At 43.5% G+C, this 14,898-nt stretch overlaps 2 protein-coding genes across 3 annotated transcripts in view; both read right to left on the bottom strand.

Annotated features, from left to right (window-relative positions):
* PPP4R2 (protein phosphatase 4 regulatory subunit 2) overlaps positions 1 to 582 on the bottom strand; it is a 73,317-nt gene extending 72,735 nt beyond the window's left edge. The window contains exon 1 of the mRNA XM_077993335.1: positions 455 to 582. The gene's annotated coding sequence lies outside the window, so the exon portion shown is untranslated. The remainder of the gene's footprint in view (positions 1 to 454) is intronic.
* Positions 583 to 8,894: 8,312 nt separating this feature from the next.
* The window catches only part of GXYLT2 (glucoside xylosyltransferase 2), a 91,744-nt gene continuing 85,740 nt past the window's right edge, over positions 8,895 to 14,898 (bottom strand). For both annotated transcript variants that reach the window (XM_077989929.1, XM_077989930.1), the window contains one exon: positions 8,895 to 9,412. In XM_077989929.1, coding sequence (XP_077846055.1) covers positions 9,314 to 9,412 — 99 coding nt within the window. In that variant the 3' untranslated portion in view covers positions 8,895 to 9,313. The remainder of the gene's footprint in view (positions 9,413 to 14,898) is intronic.

Raw genomic sequence — 14,898 nt, 5'->3', positions numbered from 1 at the left:
CCTGTAATCACAGCACTTTGGAAGGCTGGGCCGGGCGGAGCACCTGAAGTCAGGCGTTGAAGACCAGCCAGGCCAACACTGGCGAAACCCCGTCTCTACTAAAAATACAAAATTTAGCGAGCGTGGTCGTGCGTGCCTGTAATCCCAGTTACTCGGGAGGCTGAGAGGCACGAGAATCGCTTGAACCCAGGAGGCGGAGGTAGAAGTGAGCCAACATCGCGCCACTGCACTCCAGCCTAGGCGACAATGCGAGACTCTGTTTCAAAAAATAATAATAAAATTAAAAATACATACATACACTCAGCATTACTAATAATCCTAACAAGATACCTCCCTGCTTAACCCAACGTTCATTCCTCACTGGCCCACCTGTGGCAAGAAGTAATGTGTACAGCAAAGTGATTAAGAGCTCAAGGTTTGGAATCAATATTCAAATCCCGACTCAACTACTTACTCTTTTTGTGGCCATGAAGTAGTTACCTAACCTCAGGCAGCTTCAGGGTTCTTATTTATAAAATGGGGGTTGTAAAACGGCCAAGAGGATTGAGTGAAATGGCGAATGTGAAACATTTGGCACAGTGCGTGAAACCTGGAACACTCAACGTGGCTGCGGTTTTTATTACCACTGTGATCATTATTACATTACATAATCACCCAGGAAGTAGGAGAGGGTGGAAACCTCAGAAGTCCTCTTCAGCCTTGACATTTTACAAATGGGAAAGCTGTGTCATCGAGAGCAAGTCTGGGGAGACAGAACTAGAACCCAGAACCCAAAACATCTGGCTCCCAGCCAGTGCGTGGACATTTTTATACTCTTATCTGTGAGCTTTTAAAAGAAAAGGTACTGCCCGGGCTCCGTGGCTCACACCGGTAATCCCAACACTTCGGGAGTCTGAGGTGGGCAGATCACCTGAGGTCAGGAGTTTGATACCAGCCGGGCCAACGTGGCAAAACCCTGTCTCTGCTAAAAATACCAAAAAAAAAAAAAAAAAAAAAAAAAAAGCTGGACGTGGTGGCGGGCACCTGTAATCATAATTACTCGGGAGGCTGAGGCAGGAGACTCCCTTGAACCCGGGAGGCTGAGGTTGCAGTGGGCCAAGATAGCGCCACTGTACTCCAGCTTGGGCATGACAGAGTGAGACTCCGTCTCAAAAAAAAAAAAAAAAAAAAAGGAAAGAAAAGAAAAGGTACTGAGTTGTTCCACCTCCTCTTCCAAAAACCCAGCCAGCACAAAGTCATGGAAGGAAGGAGGGGAAGAGAAAGACCAAGGGAGGGAGGGAAGAAGATTATTGTTTAGTCTAAGAAGATGCAAGTTTGGACACAGCCATTACACTGTTGACCCTCTTAAAAGACAGTGGGTCTCACCCTGATCCTAGGTGGTAGACATAGGCAAAAGACACACCCAAAATAGGTCTCTCAAGTTGTGCCATCAGAGAACCAGTCCCCTGTGTTTTTAGACCTCATTGTTCAGAGGATCTAGCTCAATTACAAATATCCTTGCAGAGAAAGGGAATAGGGTAGCATTATCAAGCACTTGGCCAGCACTTACCAGGCACCAGGTTTAGTTTATCCAGGTCCCTTGCAGTCTGAAGGGCCTACTGCCTACATGGCAAAGCTTAGCCTCCCCTTCTGTCTGCCACTCTACTATTCAGAAGGGTCTCTTACTGTAAGAGCTGTGCTGTATCATAGATATTAGCCATGTGTGAATATTGAAATTTAAATTAATTAAAATTAAATAAAATTTAATTTTCTTCAATAAAATCCAATTTTTTTTTTTCTTTTTTGAGACAGAGTCTCACTCTGCCGTCCAGGCTGGAGTGCAGTGGCGTGATCTCAACTCACTGCAACCTCTGCCTCCCGGGTTCAAGCAGTTCCCTGCCTCAGCCTCCCGAGTAGTTGGGATTACAGGTGTCCATCACTATGCTCGACTAATTTTTATATTTTTAGTAGAGACGGGGTTTCATCATATTGTCCAGGCTTGTGTCTGGACCTCGTGATCCACCTGCCTCGGCCTCCCAAAGCGCTGGGATTACAGGCGTGAGCCACTGAGCCCAGCCTAAAAATCCAATTCTTCAGTCACAACAGCCACATTTTGAGCACATTAAGTGCTCAATAGCTACATGTGGCTAGTGGCTCCTGTATTGAACAGTTCAGATAAAGAAAATTTCATTACTGCAAAAAGTTCTATTGGAACTTTCTGTTGGAGAACACATTATACTAATTTCTAACACTTTGCTTTGTCCCTTTCATTGCTGTCAGCTTAACTGAATTTCTTATGGTTTTTCAGATCTCACCTAGTCTTCAGATAATCAAGGCCTGTGCCCCTCTGGTTAGCTCCTCCTCTCCAATTCACTTTGCTATGTTCCTCTGCAAATTCAGATCTCTACTTAAACACCACTTCCTCTGGTATACTTTCCACAATTCCCTTAGGCTGTCATTGCTGTGTGTACTTTGTCGCCCGTCATAGACCGTATCCAGTGTCTGGAAGTCAAGATTGCAAGGGGAGAAGAAGCAAAAGATGAGGCTGAAGAAATAACTTCGTTTGGTTCATTCCTTCCTTCTTCCTTGAATTCTTCTCCAGCAGGCCTGTATCGCAGTATCTGCAATTACTAGAGCCTCCTACTGGCCAGGCATGGTGGCTCACACCTGTATTCTCGGCACCCTGGGAGGCCAAGGCTGGAGGATCACTTGAGACCAGCCTAGCAACATGTCTCCACAAAAAATAAAAAATTACCAGGCGTAGTGGCGCACACCTGTAGTCCTAGCTACTCGGGAGGCTAGGAGGACTACTTGAGCCCAGGAATTTAAGGCTGCAGTGAGCCGGCATCATGCCACTGTAATCCATCCTGGGCCACAAATAGAGTGAGACCCTGACTCAAAAAATAAAAGTAAAAAGCCTCCTACTGATGCTAATTTCCTGGGAAGAAAACAGAGTACAAATGTGGCAGCCAGCCCCCACAATTACCCCTCATGATCTCACGTGCTGAGATTCATGCCCTAGTATAATCTGGCACATTGAATCAGAGCTGTCTGTGTGAAGGCCCTAGGGCTTCTGCCTTGGCCTCTTGAATTGGTGAATGGGGCCTCAATGGGGGAAGCCAGCTGTCATGTCATGAGAACATTAGACAGTCTTGTGGAAAGGCCCCACAGAGAGAAAAACTGTCCTTGGAGGTGGATCCTCCAACCTCAGGAATTCTTTCAGGTAACTGCAGCCCCAACTGACATCTGGATCACAACCTTAGCAGACATCCTACACTAGGGCGGCCCATCTAAGTCACTTCCCAGCACCTGATCCACAGAAACTGTAAAAGGTGACAATGTCTATAACTGTTCTAAGCCTCTAAATTTTAGAAACTAATGCAACAAATAAGAAATTTAATAGTAACAGCTAATATTTATTAAATACTTTTATGTGTCTGGCATTCTCCTAAGCAGTTTACAAAACTATCAAAAAATTTCTCCTAAGCAGTTTACAAAAGTATTTAATTGAATCCTCACAAAATCCTATGAGGATCCTCTTCACTTAACAGAAAAGAAAACTGAAATATAGAGGCCCGGCGCCTTGGCTGACGCCTGTAATTCCAGCACTTTGAAAGGCCGAGGCGGGTGGATCACCTGAGGGCAGAAGCTGGAGACCAGCCTGGCCAACATGATGAAACCCCATCTCTACTAAAAATGCAAAAATTAGCTGGGCATGGTGGCGGTCGCCTGTAATCCCAGCTACTCGGGAGGCTGAGGCAGGAGAATTGCTTGAACCCAAAAGGGAGAGCTTGCAGTGAGCTGGGATCATGCCACTGCACTCCAGCCTGGGTGACAAGAGCAAAACTCCATCTTGAAAGAAAGAAAAAAAAAGGACCTAGACTGGCTTCAAAGCCCCCAAACACTTTCTTGTCCTCAAGAAGTTTGCAAAATACTAGCAAAGATAAGATGTAAGTGTAGGCCCTCATGCAAGGTAGAAAGCAAGGCCGTATATCAGATATTCAGAGGCCTGCAAAATTTCTTCCAGGAGGAGATGGAAGCTGCTTTTTAGAAAGGGTCTCGCTTAAAGACCAGAAAAGATTTGTACTGAGACAGAAGAGCCCTCCAGGCAGAGGGAATGGTATTAACAAGGTAAACAGTCTGTGAGGCTCTCCAAGGTGCTGGGGAAAAGTTCCCCCACAGAGCCCATAGTCTAGTGGGGAGGTGGACCTTAAATAAATATGAACATTCAGGAAGACTGGCAAGATGAAGGCCCACATTCTGGGTGTGCGCAAGAGGGAAAAGGCCTGAACATGGAGGAGACGCAGAGTAGGCTGTAGAACATGGAGACAGAAAGAGATGGAAGGGAGAAAATAGCCAGAACTATGTCAGAGAACATGTGGGTGGATCTTTTTTTAACCCCAGGGAAAAGTACTGGAGCTCGGCTGTCCTTCTGAGATGGGTCTGTGGGAAGGGACAAGAAGAAATTGAAGAAAAATCTAGAAAAACCAATATCCAGTCTAAACAAGGTGGAGAACAGAGGGCAGATTGGGTTACAATACCACTACACAAAGCTTTAGACGTTCTTTGATTCTTTTGGCTTTTTATTCATGCCCTGAAGTCCTTATCTGTATACATAATGGGTACCAAATAAAGACGAGATAGGAAGATAAACTAAACTGAATACACTTTTCTAAACAAGTACGAGGGCAGTTTCACAAACCATCAGGCTTCACCTTTTTCCCAGAGACTTTCCACTTTTTTAGTGAAAACAAGGGTAACAAAGGGTCTATGCAAAAAACTCTGGGTTGTTTTCTCTGGTGTCACCACAGGCATGATGGCTGCTGGTGGCCATGTTGGGTGTAAGAGCAGCGTCAGAGGAGGGAACTGGCAGAGTGAAGCTGCCTAGGTGGCCATCTTGATTAGGTCTGACTGTAGTAGTGGAAGTTGGCTTCAGGCTGTGTGATAGAAAATGGGAATTTATGAGGAGAGTAGGGTATTCCACAGATCAAGGATGCTCACTGAACCCAGCAGCCATTCTCTTCTTCAACTCTGCACACTTTCTCTCTCTGTCTCGCTCTCCCTTTCTCCACACCCACACCGACACATCCTATAGATTCTGTTTCTTTGGAGAACCCTGACTAATACATATACAGTCATGTGTCACTTAATAACAGAGATAGATTAGAAATGTGCTGTTGGGCAATTTCATTGTTGTGCAAGCATCGTAGAGTGTACTTACACAAACCTAGATGGTATAACCTCCTACACACCTAGGCTGTGATACTTTCTATTGCTTCTAGGCTACAAACCAATACAGCATGTTACTGTCCTAAATACTGCAGGCAATTGTAACACAATGGTAAATGTTTGTTTATCTAAACATACGTAAACATAGAAAAGGCATAGTAAAAATACAGTATTATAATCTTATGAGACCATTGTTATTTATGTGATCTGTCATCAACTGAAACATTATTATATGGTGCATGACTGTATATACACACACACCTATATTCAATAATTGAATATGATAAAATTGAATAGTGTATTAAGAGAAAAAGGTCTAAAATCAGATATCTAGTTTAATTCCTGGCTTATTACTTCCTAGCTGTTTGAACTCAGATGAATGATTAATATCAAAATGCCTCAGTTTCCTTATGTATAAATTGAAGTTAATAGTGGTGAGTTAATCATTGGTTTGCTGAGAGAATTAAGCCAGTGATCTGACTCAATCAATGTTAGGTATTGTTCTTACTTACATAGGTTAAGAATTACAAAAATAGGCCGGGCGCGGTGGCTCAAGCCTGTAATCCCAGCACTTTGGGAGGCCGAGATGGGGGGATCACGAGGTCAGGAGATCGAGACCATCCTGGCTAACATGGTGAAACCCGGTCTCTACTACAAAATACAAAAAACTAGCCGGGCGAGGTGGCGGGCGCCTGTAGTCGCAGCTACTTGGGAGGCTGAGGCAGGAGAATGGCGTGAACCCGGGAGGCAGAGCTTGCAGTGAGCTGAGATCTGGCCACTGCACTCCAGCCTGGGCGACAGAGTGAGACTCCGTCTCAAAAAAAAAAAAAAAAAAAAAGAATTACAAAAATAATCTTTATGGTTTTTCTTTCTCTTTTGAAATGATTTCAAACTCACATAAAAGTTGCAAGTACAGGCCAGGCGTAGTGACTCAAGCCTGTAAACCCAGCACTTTGGGAGGCTGAGGCAGGCAGATCACTTGAGGTCAGGAGTTCAAGACCAGCCTGGCCAACATGGTGAAACCTTGTCTCTACTAAAAATACAAAAAATTCACCAGGTATGGTGGCACACACCTGTAGTCCCAGCTACTTGGGAGGCTGAGGCAGGAGAATCGCTTGAACCCAGGTGCCGGAGTTGCAGTGAGTCAAGATCTTGCCACTATACTCCAGCCTGGGTGGTGGAGCAAGACTCCATCTCAAAAACCAACTAACAAACAAGTTGCAACTACAAAAAAGAAAATGAACATTTTTTTTTCCTGAACTATTTGAGAGGAAGTTGCTGAAGAGATACTCCCAACCCCCTGAAAACTTTAGTATATAATTGCTAAACATAATTGTACAACAAGTATTATTATATAACAATTGAGGCCGGGTGTGGTGGCTCACACCTGTAATCCCAGCACTTTGGGAGGCTGAGGCAAGAGGATCACGAGGTCAGGAGATCGAGACCATCCTGGCTAATACGGTGAAACCCCATCTCTACTAAAAATACAAAAATTAGCTGGGCGTGGTGGTGGGCACCTATGGTCCCAGCTACTCGGGAGGATGAGGCAGGGGAATGGCGTGAACCCAAGAGGTGGAGCTTGCTGTGAGCAGAGATTGCACCACTGCACTCCAGCCTGGGTGACAGAGCGAGACTCCATCTCAAAAAGAAAAAAAAAAAAAAGAAAATAAATATATGTAGCTTACTCTATTTCAATTATATCCTAAAAGAGTTGTACAAAAATATTGACTCCCTAAACACAAGTCAGAAATTTTAAAAAATTTAGTTTAGCATACAATGCATTTAAAGTACATACCTTAAAAGGGGAAATAGGGGTAATAAAAGCATTGGGGGATTTTTGGAGTTAAAAATAAATCATCCAACTATGTTATCATTCATAATAAAATTAAAGTAATAGCCATGCTACTAACTGGAGGAGAAATGTTATAAACTTTGAATATGTAACATCATAATAGCTAGTAAAATCCGATGAGAGAAAAATGAGAGAATATATAAGAATGCTAAATTCTAAATACTTTGTGCAGAGTTAATTCAAACTTTCCAAAATAAAAACAGATATTGGCCGGGCACAGTGGTTCATGCCTGTAATCCCAGCACTTTGGAAGGCCGAGGCGGATGGATCACTTGAGGTCAGGAGTTTGAGACCAGCCTGGCCAACATAGTGAAATCCTGTCTCTTCTAAAAATACAAAAACTAGCCAGGCATAGAGGTAGACACATGTAATCCCACGTACTCGGGAGGCTGAGGCAGCAGAATCACTTGAACCCAGGAGATGGAGGTTGCAGTGAGCTGAGATCGTGCCATTGCACTCCAGCCTGGGCGACAGATCAAATAAATAAATAAATAAATAAATAAATAAATAAAAATAAAAATAGACACAGAGATGAAGGGCCAGGCACAGTAGCTCATGCCTGTAATCCCAGCACTTTGGGAGGCCAAAGTGGGCAGATCACCTGAGGTCAGGAGTTCGAGACCAGCCTGGCCAACATGGTGAAATCCCATCTCTACTAAAAATACAAAAATTAGCCTGGTGTAGTGGCTCACACCTGTAGTCCCAGCTACTTGGGAGGCTGAGGCAGGAGACTCGCTTGAACCTGGGAGGTGGAGGTTGCAGTGAGCTGAGATCATACCACTGCACTCCAGCCTGGGCAACAGAGTGAGACTTGGTCTCAAAAACAAAACAAAACAAAACAACAACAACAACAAAAAAAAAACAGACATGAAGAAGGCGTAGAGTGGGGAGGAGGATAATTATTCTTACAGTTAGTAAACTTAGATACAATATAGGTATTATTATTTAAATTCTTTTTTTGTTTGTTTTTGAGACTGAGTTTCACTCTGTGGCCCAGGCTGGTGGGATCTTGGCTCACTGCAATCTCCGCCTCCCGGGTTCAAGAGATTCTCCTGCCCCAGCCTCCCAAGTAGCAGGGATTACAGGTGGGTGCCACCACGCCCGGCTAATTTTTGTGTTTTTAGTAGAGACAGGAGTTTCACCATGTTGGCCAGGCTGGCCTCAAACTCCTGACCTCAGGTGATCCTCCCACCTTGGCCTCCCAAAGTGCTGGGATTACAGGCGTGAGCCATCTGCACCCGGCCAAAATTCCATTTTTTATTCACATGAAAAAAATTACCAATTGCAAATGACAAGACAAAGATTTGCATTCAAGTGGTCTATTTGGGGGCCAAATCCAAGGAAACACTGGTAGGAGTGGGGAAGTGGGATAGGGATGGCAAGAAGGCCAATAAATAATATATATTATTAAGGAAGTTACTACTGTGAGCAATTTGAGCTTCTTCACACTGGGAAATTCTGGGACACAATTATGGAACAGACCAGAGTTACCTTCCAGAGAAGATGAGGAGCTGAGGTATTTATCTACCGCAACTCCTGTCAGTCAGCGATTGTTACTACTCCCAGAGGTGTTAATTTCCCAACACTTTGAGGCTTTCTGTAGGTAAGCAGAGCAGGCTGCAGTGGCAAAAGGGAGTCTTCAGGCAGAGTCACAGGTTGGGAATCAGAATTTGAGCTGGCATGCATGGAAATAATGTATGTTAAGGGAATAAGATAGGGCATGCTATGCTGGTCATCTATTATATGCCAGAAATTGTGGGTTCTAAATAGGCAGATGGCAACTTTAGGAAGCTTAAATTCCAACACACAGTACACCAACTATTTTCTTAATTATTGACTTTATTTGAATTTCCTCTCATTTGAGCACATATTGGTTTTACGTTTTAAAAGCACAATACACTACAAACAATAGAATATCAGAGAAGCTGTTATAAACAATGATCAAGTTTTAAACATTTAGTATTTTTTTAAGCTAGTATCAGTCCTTTTACTTTTCTTTCAACTGTGGGCTTGCAATCTTCTTTTTCTTTTTCCTTTTTTGAGACGGAGTTTCGCTCTGTCGCCCAGGCTGTTGTGCAGTGACGCGATCTCAGCTCATTGCAACCTCTACCTCCTGGGTTCAAGCAATTCTCCTGCCTCAGCCTCCCGAGTGACTGAGATTACAGGTGCCCGCCGTCACTTCTGGCTAAATTTTTTTTTTTTTGTAATTTTAGTAGAGACTGGCATTCTGCCATGTTGGCTAGGCTGTTCTTAAACTCCTGACCTCAGGTGATCTGCCCGATTCAGCCTCCTGGAGTGCTGGGATGGATATAGGTGTGAGCCACTGCACGTGGCTGCTTGCAATCTTTCCTAATAACAATAATTTAGAAAAATTCAATTTCCTAATATGACATTTAGATTTGCAGTCACTTGATCCAGAATAGCAATCCTGAAAAAAGAAATGCTATTGTTTTGATATACTCTAAGTGCTCCATAATGAGACAGGCATAGGTGTTCCCAGGTGTCTCTTTATAGTTATAGCCTATATGTCATATACATGACATAGAGCCTATATGAGTATAGTGGATACATCAACATTTATGATTTGACTATCACCTCTGGGAGTCTATGGGGACTGTGGAACTGAGGAATAGTTAAAGTACTCTTGTCCAACAGATCAGATTTATGATAAGGAACCACCCCCTCCCAAATCATTCATTCATTTTAGATTACTGAATTGTTTCTGGTATGAGGGGTTTATTTGGTTAATGATAGTTTTCAATGAGGGGAAAAAGACATTGTTGTCTTAAGACAAACACCAGGAGAACAATTTTCTTGATATTTTGACCCAGGTTGGCAATACCATTTTTCATCTGAACATGAAGACAAGGTATTTTTCCAAAGATGGAATGATTCTATTAAAATGACATGAAAATTTTATGGCTGGAATTCTAGAAGGATGTCTGGTTTTCAATAAAATATTAATGAAAAAAGCATTGTTAAAATGATACATTTCCCTTGGCATCATTTGAGCCTTTGAATATAGAGCTATCTCTGGATTTTTCACTTACACAAGACCTTTTTTTTCTCTGTACTAGTTTGAGTTGTATTTGCTGTCACTTACAATTTAAAGAGTTTTAATGACTAAAGAAATCGGTACCAGGAGTGGGGTGGTTTCCAGGCAGCCAAAATCCCACAAATATCTATTACAGAGCTATAAAAAACAGATTATGGAAATAGAGAGCATTTACACAATAAGGAACTTTAACCTCATCTGACCTAACCATGTCATTTTATGAATAAGTAAATAAACAATCAATCAATACATTATCTCTCTTTTTTTTTTTTTAGGGGCAAGGTCTTGTTCTCTCACCCAGGCTGGAGTATAGTGGTACAATTATAGCTCATTACAGCCTTGACCTCCTGGGTTCAAGTGATTCTCCTGACTCAGCCTTCCAAGTAGCTAGGACTACAGGCATGCACCATCACTCCCAGCAAACTGAAGATTTTTTTTTTTTTTTTTTGAGATGGGGTCTTGTCATATTGCCCAGGCTGGTCTTAAACTCCTGGCCTCATGATCCTCCTGCCTAGCCTCCCAAGGTACTGGCATTACAGGCATCACGCACCACACCTGGCCTCAATATACTTTCACTGACTGAAACTTCATTTATGTAAGACAGAGTCTCGCTCTGTTGCCCAGGCTGGAGTGCACCTGGCCTCAATATACTTTAACTGAATGAGACTTTATTTATTTATTTATGTAAGACAGAGTCTCACTCTGTTGCCCAAGCTGGAGTGCAGTGGTGCAATCTTGGCTCACTGCAACCACTACTTCCTGGTTCAAGCAATTCTTCCACTTCAGCTTCCCAAGTAGCTAGGACTACAGGTGTGCACCACCATGCCCAGCTAATTTTTGTATTTATAGCAGAGATGGGATTTCACTCCCAAAGTGCTGGGATTACAGGTGTGAGCCACCATGCCTGGCCAAGACTTGATAGGATTGGTTATTATATCCCAGCACCAACATTTACAGGAAAAGTGGTTTCTGAGAACACTCAAAATCAATACAGGGTATTGCAAAGCTTTGCCAATAGGAATTGGTCCCAATTCATGATGCAGATGAATAATTTCATTTATTTATTCCTTAGTGTTTTTTGTTTTGTTGTGTTTTGTTTTTTGAGACGGAGTTTCATTCTTGTCACTCAGGCTGGAGTGCAATAGCATGATGTTGGCTCACTGCAACCTCTGCCTCCCCGGTTCAAGCGATACTCCTGCCTTGGCCTCCTGAGTAGGGAGGATTACAGGTGCCCATCACCACACCCAGCTAATTTTTTTTTTTTTTTTTTTTGAGACAGAATCTCGCTCTGTCACCCAGGCTGGAGTGCAGTGGTAAGATCTCGGCTCACTGCAACCTCCACCTTCCGGGTTCAAGCAATTCTCCTGCCTCAGCCTCCCGAGTAGCTGGGATTACAGGTGCGTGCCACCATGCCTGGCTAATTTTTTGTATTTTTAGTAGAGACAGGGTTTCACCATGTTAGCCAGGATGATCTCAATCTCCTGACCTCATGATCCACCTGCCACGGCCTCCCAAAGTGCGGGGATTACAGGCATGAGCCACCGCGCCCGACCTAATTTTTGTATTTTTAGTAGAGGCAGGGTTTCGCCAGGTTAGCCAGGCTAGTCTCAAACTCCTGACTTCAGGTGATCTGCCTGCCTCGGCCTCCCAAAGTGCTGGGATTACAGGCGTGAGCCACCGCACCCGGCCCTTAAATATTTTTTGAGCATGAGAAATGTGTTAGCCATTGAGTTGATGATGGGCATAGAGCAGAGAACAGGATCAGCAAGGACCATATCCTTAAGGAACTATATGTCTTCTGGGGCAGGTATTCAATAAACTAATAATTTTATACAAATAAGTATTATTATTGTTATAGTAGATAATGCAAATTAAAAAGTACAGGGTGATATGAGTTAATATAAAAGGAGGACCTGCCCTTATATGGCATAATAAGGAGGCTTCCAGGAGGAAACGGCATTTAAATTCAGACCTGAAGGATAGTGGAAATTTGCCAGGTGAAAGAAGGTGCGAGGCAAGGTGTAGGATTCCAGGTACATACAAAACCCCTGTGGGAGGAAAAAAGCTTGAATACTTAAAGAGAAAACCAACCAGCATAAATGGAAATTAGTATAGTGGGGGAGAGTAACTCAAGATGAGAATAGGGAGATAGGAGATAATTATACAGGAACTTTCTGAGACCTTTTTTTTTTTTTTGAGACGGAGTCTCGCTCTGTTGCCCAGGCTGGAGTGCAGTGGTGCATCTCAGCTCACTGCAAGCTCTGCCTCCCAGGTTCACGTCATTCTCCTGCCTCAGCCTCCCGAGTAGCTGGAACTACAGGCGCCTGCCACCACGCCTGGCTAATTTTTTTTGTATTTTTAGTAGAGATGGGGTTTCACCATGTTAGCCAGGATGGTCACGCTCTCCTGACCTCGTGATCCACCCGCCTGGGCCTCCCAAAGTGCTGGGATTACAGGCGTGAGCCACCACGCCCGGCCTTGTTTTGTTTTTGTTTTGTTTTGTTTTTGAGACAGAGTCTCACACTGTTGCCCAGGCTGGAGTGCAGTGGCATAATCTCGGCTCACTGAAGCCTCCGCCTCCCAGGTTCAAGTGATTCTCCTATCTCAGCTTCCTGAGTAGCTGAGACTACAGGTGTGCACCACCACACCTGGCTAATTTTTGTATTTTTAGTAGAGATGGGGTTTCACCATGTTGGCCAGGCTGGTCTCGAACTCCTGACCTCAGATGATCCACACGCCTTGGCCTCCCAAAGTGCTGGGATTACAGATGTGAGCCACCACATCCGGCCTCTGAGACGTTTGGAAAGGAGTTTAGGCATTATCCTAAGAGCAAAGGGGAATACTGGGTGGGTGGGTTATGGTTTAGAGGAAACCAGAGTGAATATAGAGAGAGAAGACAGACATAGGGCACAATGCAGGCTGGAGATGACAGGGACTCAAAGGGTTCTGAGCAGAGATAGCAGTAAAGATAAAAAGAGAAAGCTGACACAGTTAATATTCAGGAGGTAGACATAGTCCATTATCTTCTTTTCTGTGCTAGTTTGAGCTGTGTTTGCTGTCACTGGAAATTCAAAGGGTTTTAACTTACCACAGAAATTGGTACTGGGAGTGGGGTGGTTTAGTGGCAAAGTAATGATTTAGTGATGACAATGATGTAAAACCAGTGGGGAAAGAGACGAGGATAATGCCCAGGTTTCTGGGATAAGGCAGGGGGTAGGTATTAGTGACATTTATGACTTAATGGAACAATGAAGAAGGAGAAGGAAGGGAAATATTAAGAGACTGTGATGAAAGAGGGTGAAGCTGCTTTTGAGCTGTGTTCCAACTAAAGGACTTGATTAGGAAGCAAACAGAAACAGGATTGCCGTCAGAATCGCAAAGTGCAGCCAGAGAGTCACGCTTTCCTACCTAAGTTCCTCTAAAAAGATAAAGAAGGCAGAACTTCTGCATATGAACCCCCTGGTAAGTAAACATGGGACACTATGGTAGACTGGTAAATTGTCATTCCTTAAATCTGATATTTAAAAAATCTAATAGCCATTTATTTAGTGGATTCAGGGAGCACGAACAAGATATTTTTAATATTCTGAAATTTCATGTTTTGTTTTTTTTCTTTTTGAGAAAGGGTCTCACTTTCTCACCCCGGCTGGAGTGCAGTGGCACAATCTGGGCTCACTGCAGCCTCAACCTCCTGGGTGCAGACGATCAGTTCCCCCAAGTAGCTGTAGGCGCACACCACCATGTCCCGCTAATTTTTTGTATTTTCAGTAGAGACAGGATTTCGCCATGTTGCCCAGGCTGGTCTTAAACTCCTGAGCTCAAGTGATCCACCTGCCTCGGTCTCCAAAGGTGCTAGGATTACAGGCGTGAGCCAGTGTGCCCGGCCTCATGTTTTACTCAAATGCACCCAGACTTTACTTTTCTACAATAATAATGTAGACATGATAATAAAGCATGCTTTTAAAATTAGCGAGTGTTTTGAATCAGCATTATGCTAAAAGTCTTATTTTTATATCTCGTTTTGTCACAATAACCCCTATAAGGTAGATATTTTAATGTCTATTGTTTAAGGCACAGAGAGGTTAAGCTATTTCTTCAAGGTTACACGACTAATAATTTATAAGCTAGAATTTGAGTCCAAGTTTGTCTGAATATAGGTTTTTTCTCTTTTTTCTTTTCTTTTTTTTTTTTTTTTGAGACAGAGTCTTGCTCTGTTTCCCAGGCTGGAGTGCAGTGGTATGATCTCGGCTTACTGCAACCTCCACCTTCCGGGTTCAAGCAATTCTTCTGCCTCAGCCTCCTGAGTAGCTAGGATTACAAGCACCTGCCACCATACGTGACTAATTTTTGTATTTTCAGTAGAGACAGGGTTTCACCATGTTGGCCAGGCTGGTCTTGAACTCCTGACTTTGTGATCTGCCCACCTCAGCCTCCCAAAGTGCTGGGATTACAGGCATGGGCCACCGTGCCGGCCCTTTTTTTTTTTTTTTTAAACAGGGTTTCACTCTGTTGCACAGGCTGGAATGCAGTGGTGTGATCGTGGCTCACTGCAGCCTTGACTTCCCTGACTCATGATCCGCCCACCTCAGCTTTCTGAGTATCTGGACTACAGGTGTGCACCACCGCACCCACCTAATTTAAAAAAAATTTTTTTTTTTTTTTGAGAAATGGGGGCTTGCTTTGTTGCTCAGGTTGGTCTTGAACTCCTGGCCTCAAGCAATTCTCCAGCCTCAGTATCCCAAAGTTTGGGATTACAGGCATGAGCCACGACATCTGGCTT

Source organism: Macaca mulatta, chromosome 2, assembly GCF_049350105.2.
Source record: "Macaca mulatta isolate MMU2019108-1 chromosome 2, T2T-MMU8v2.0, whole genome shotgun sequence".
Lineage (NCBI taxonomy): Eukaryota > Metazoa > Chordata > Mammalia > Primates > Cercopithecidae > Macaca > Macaca mulatta.
This window is presented reverse-complemented; position numbering and strand designations above follow the sequence as displayed.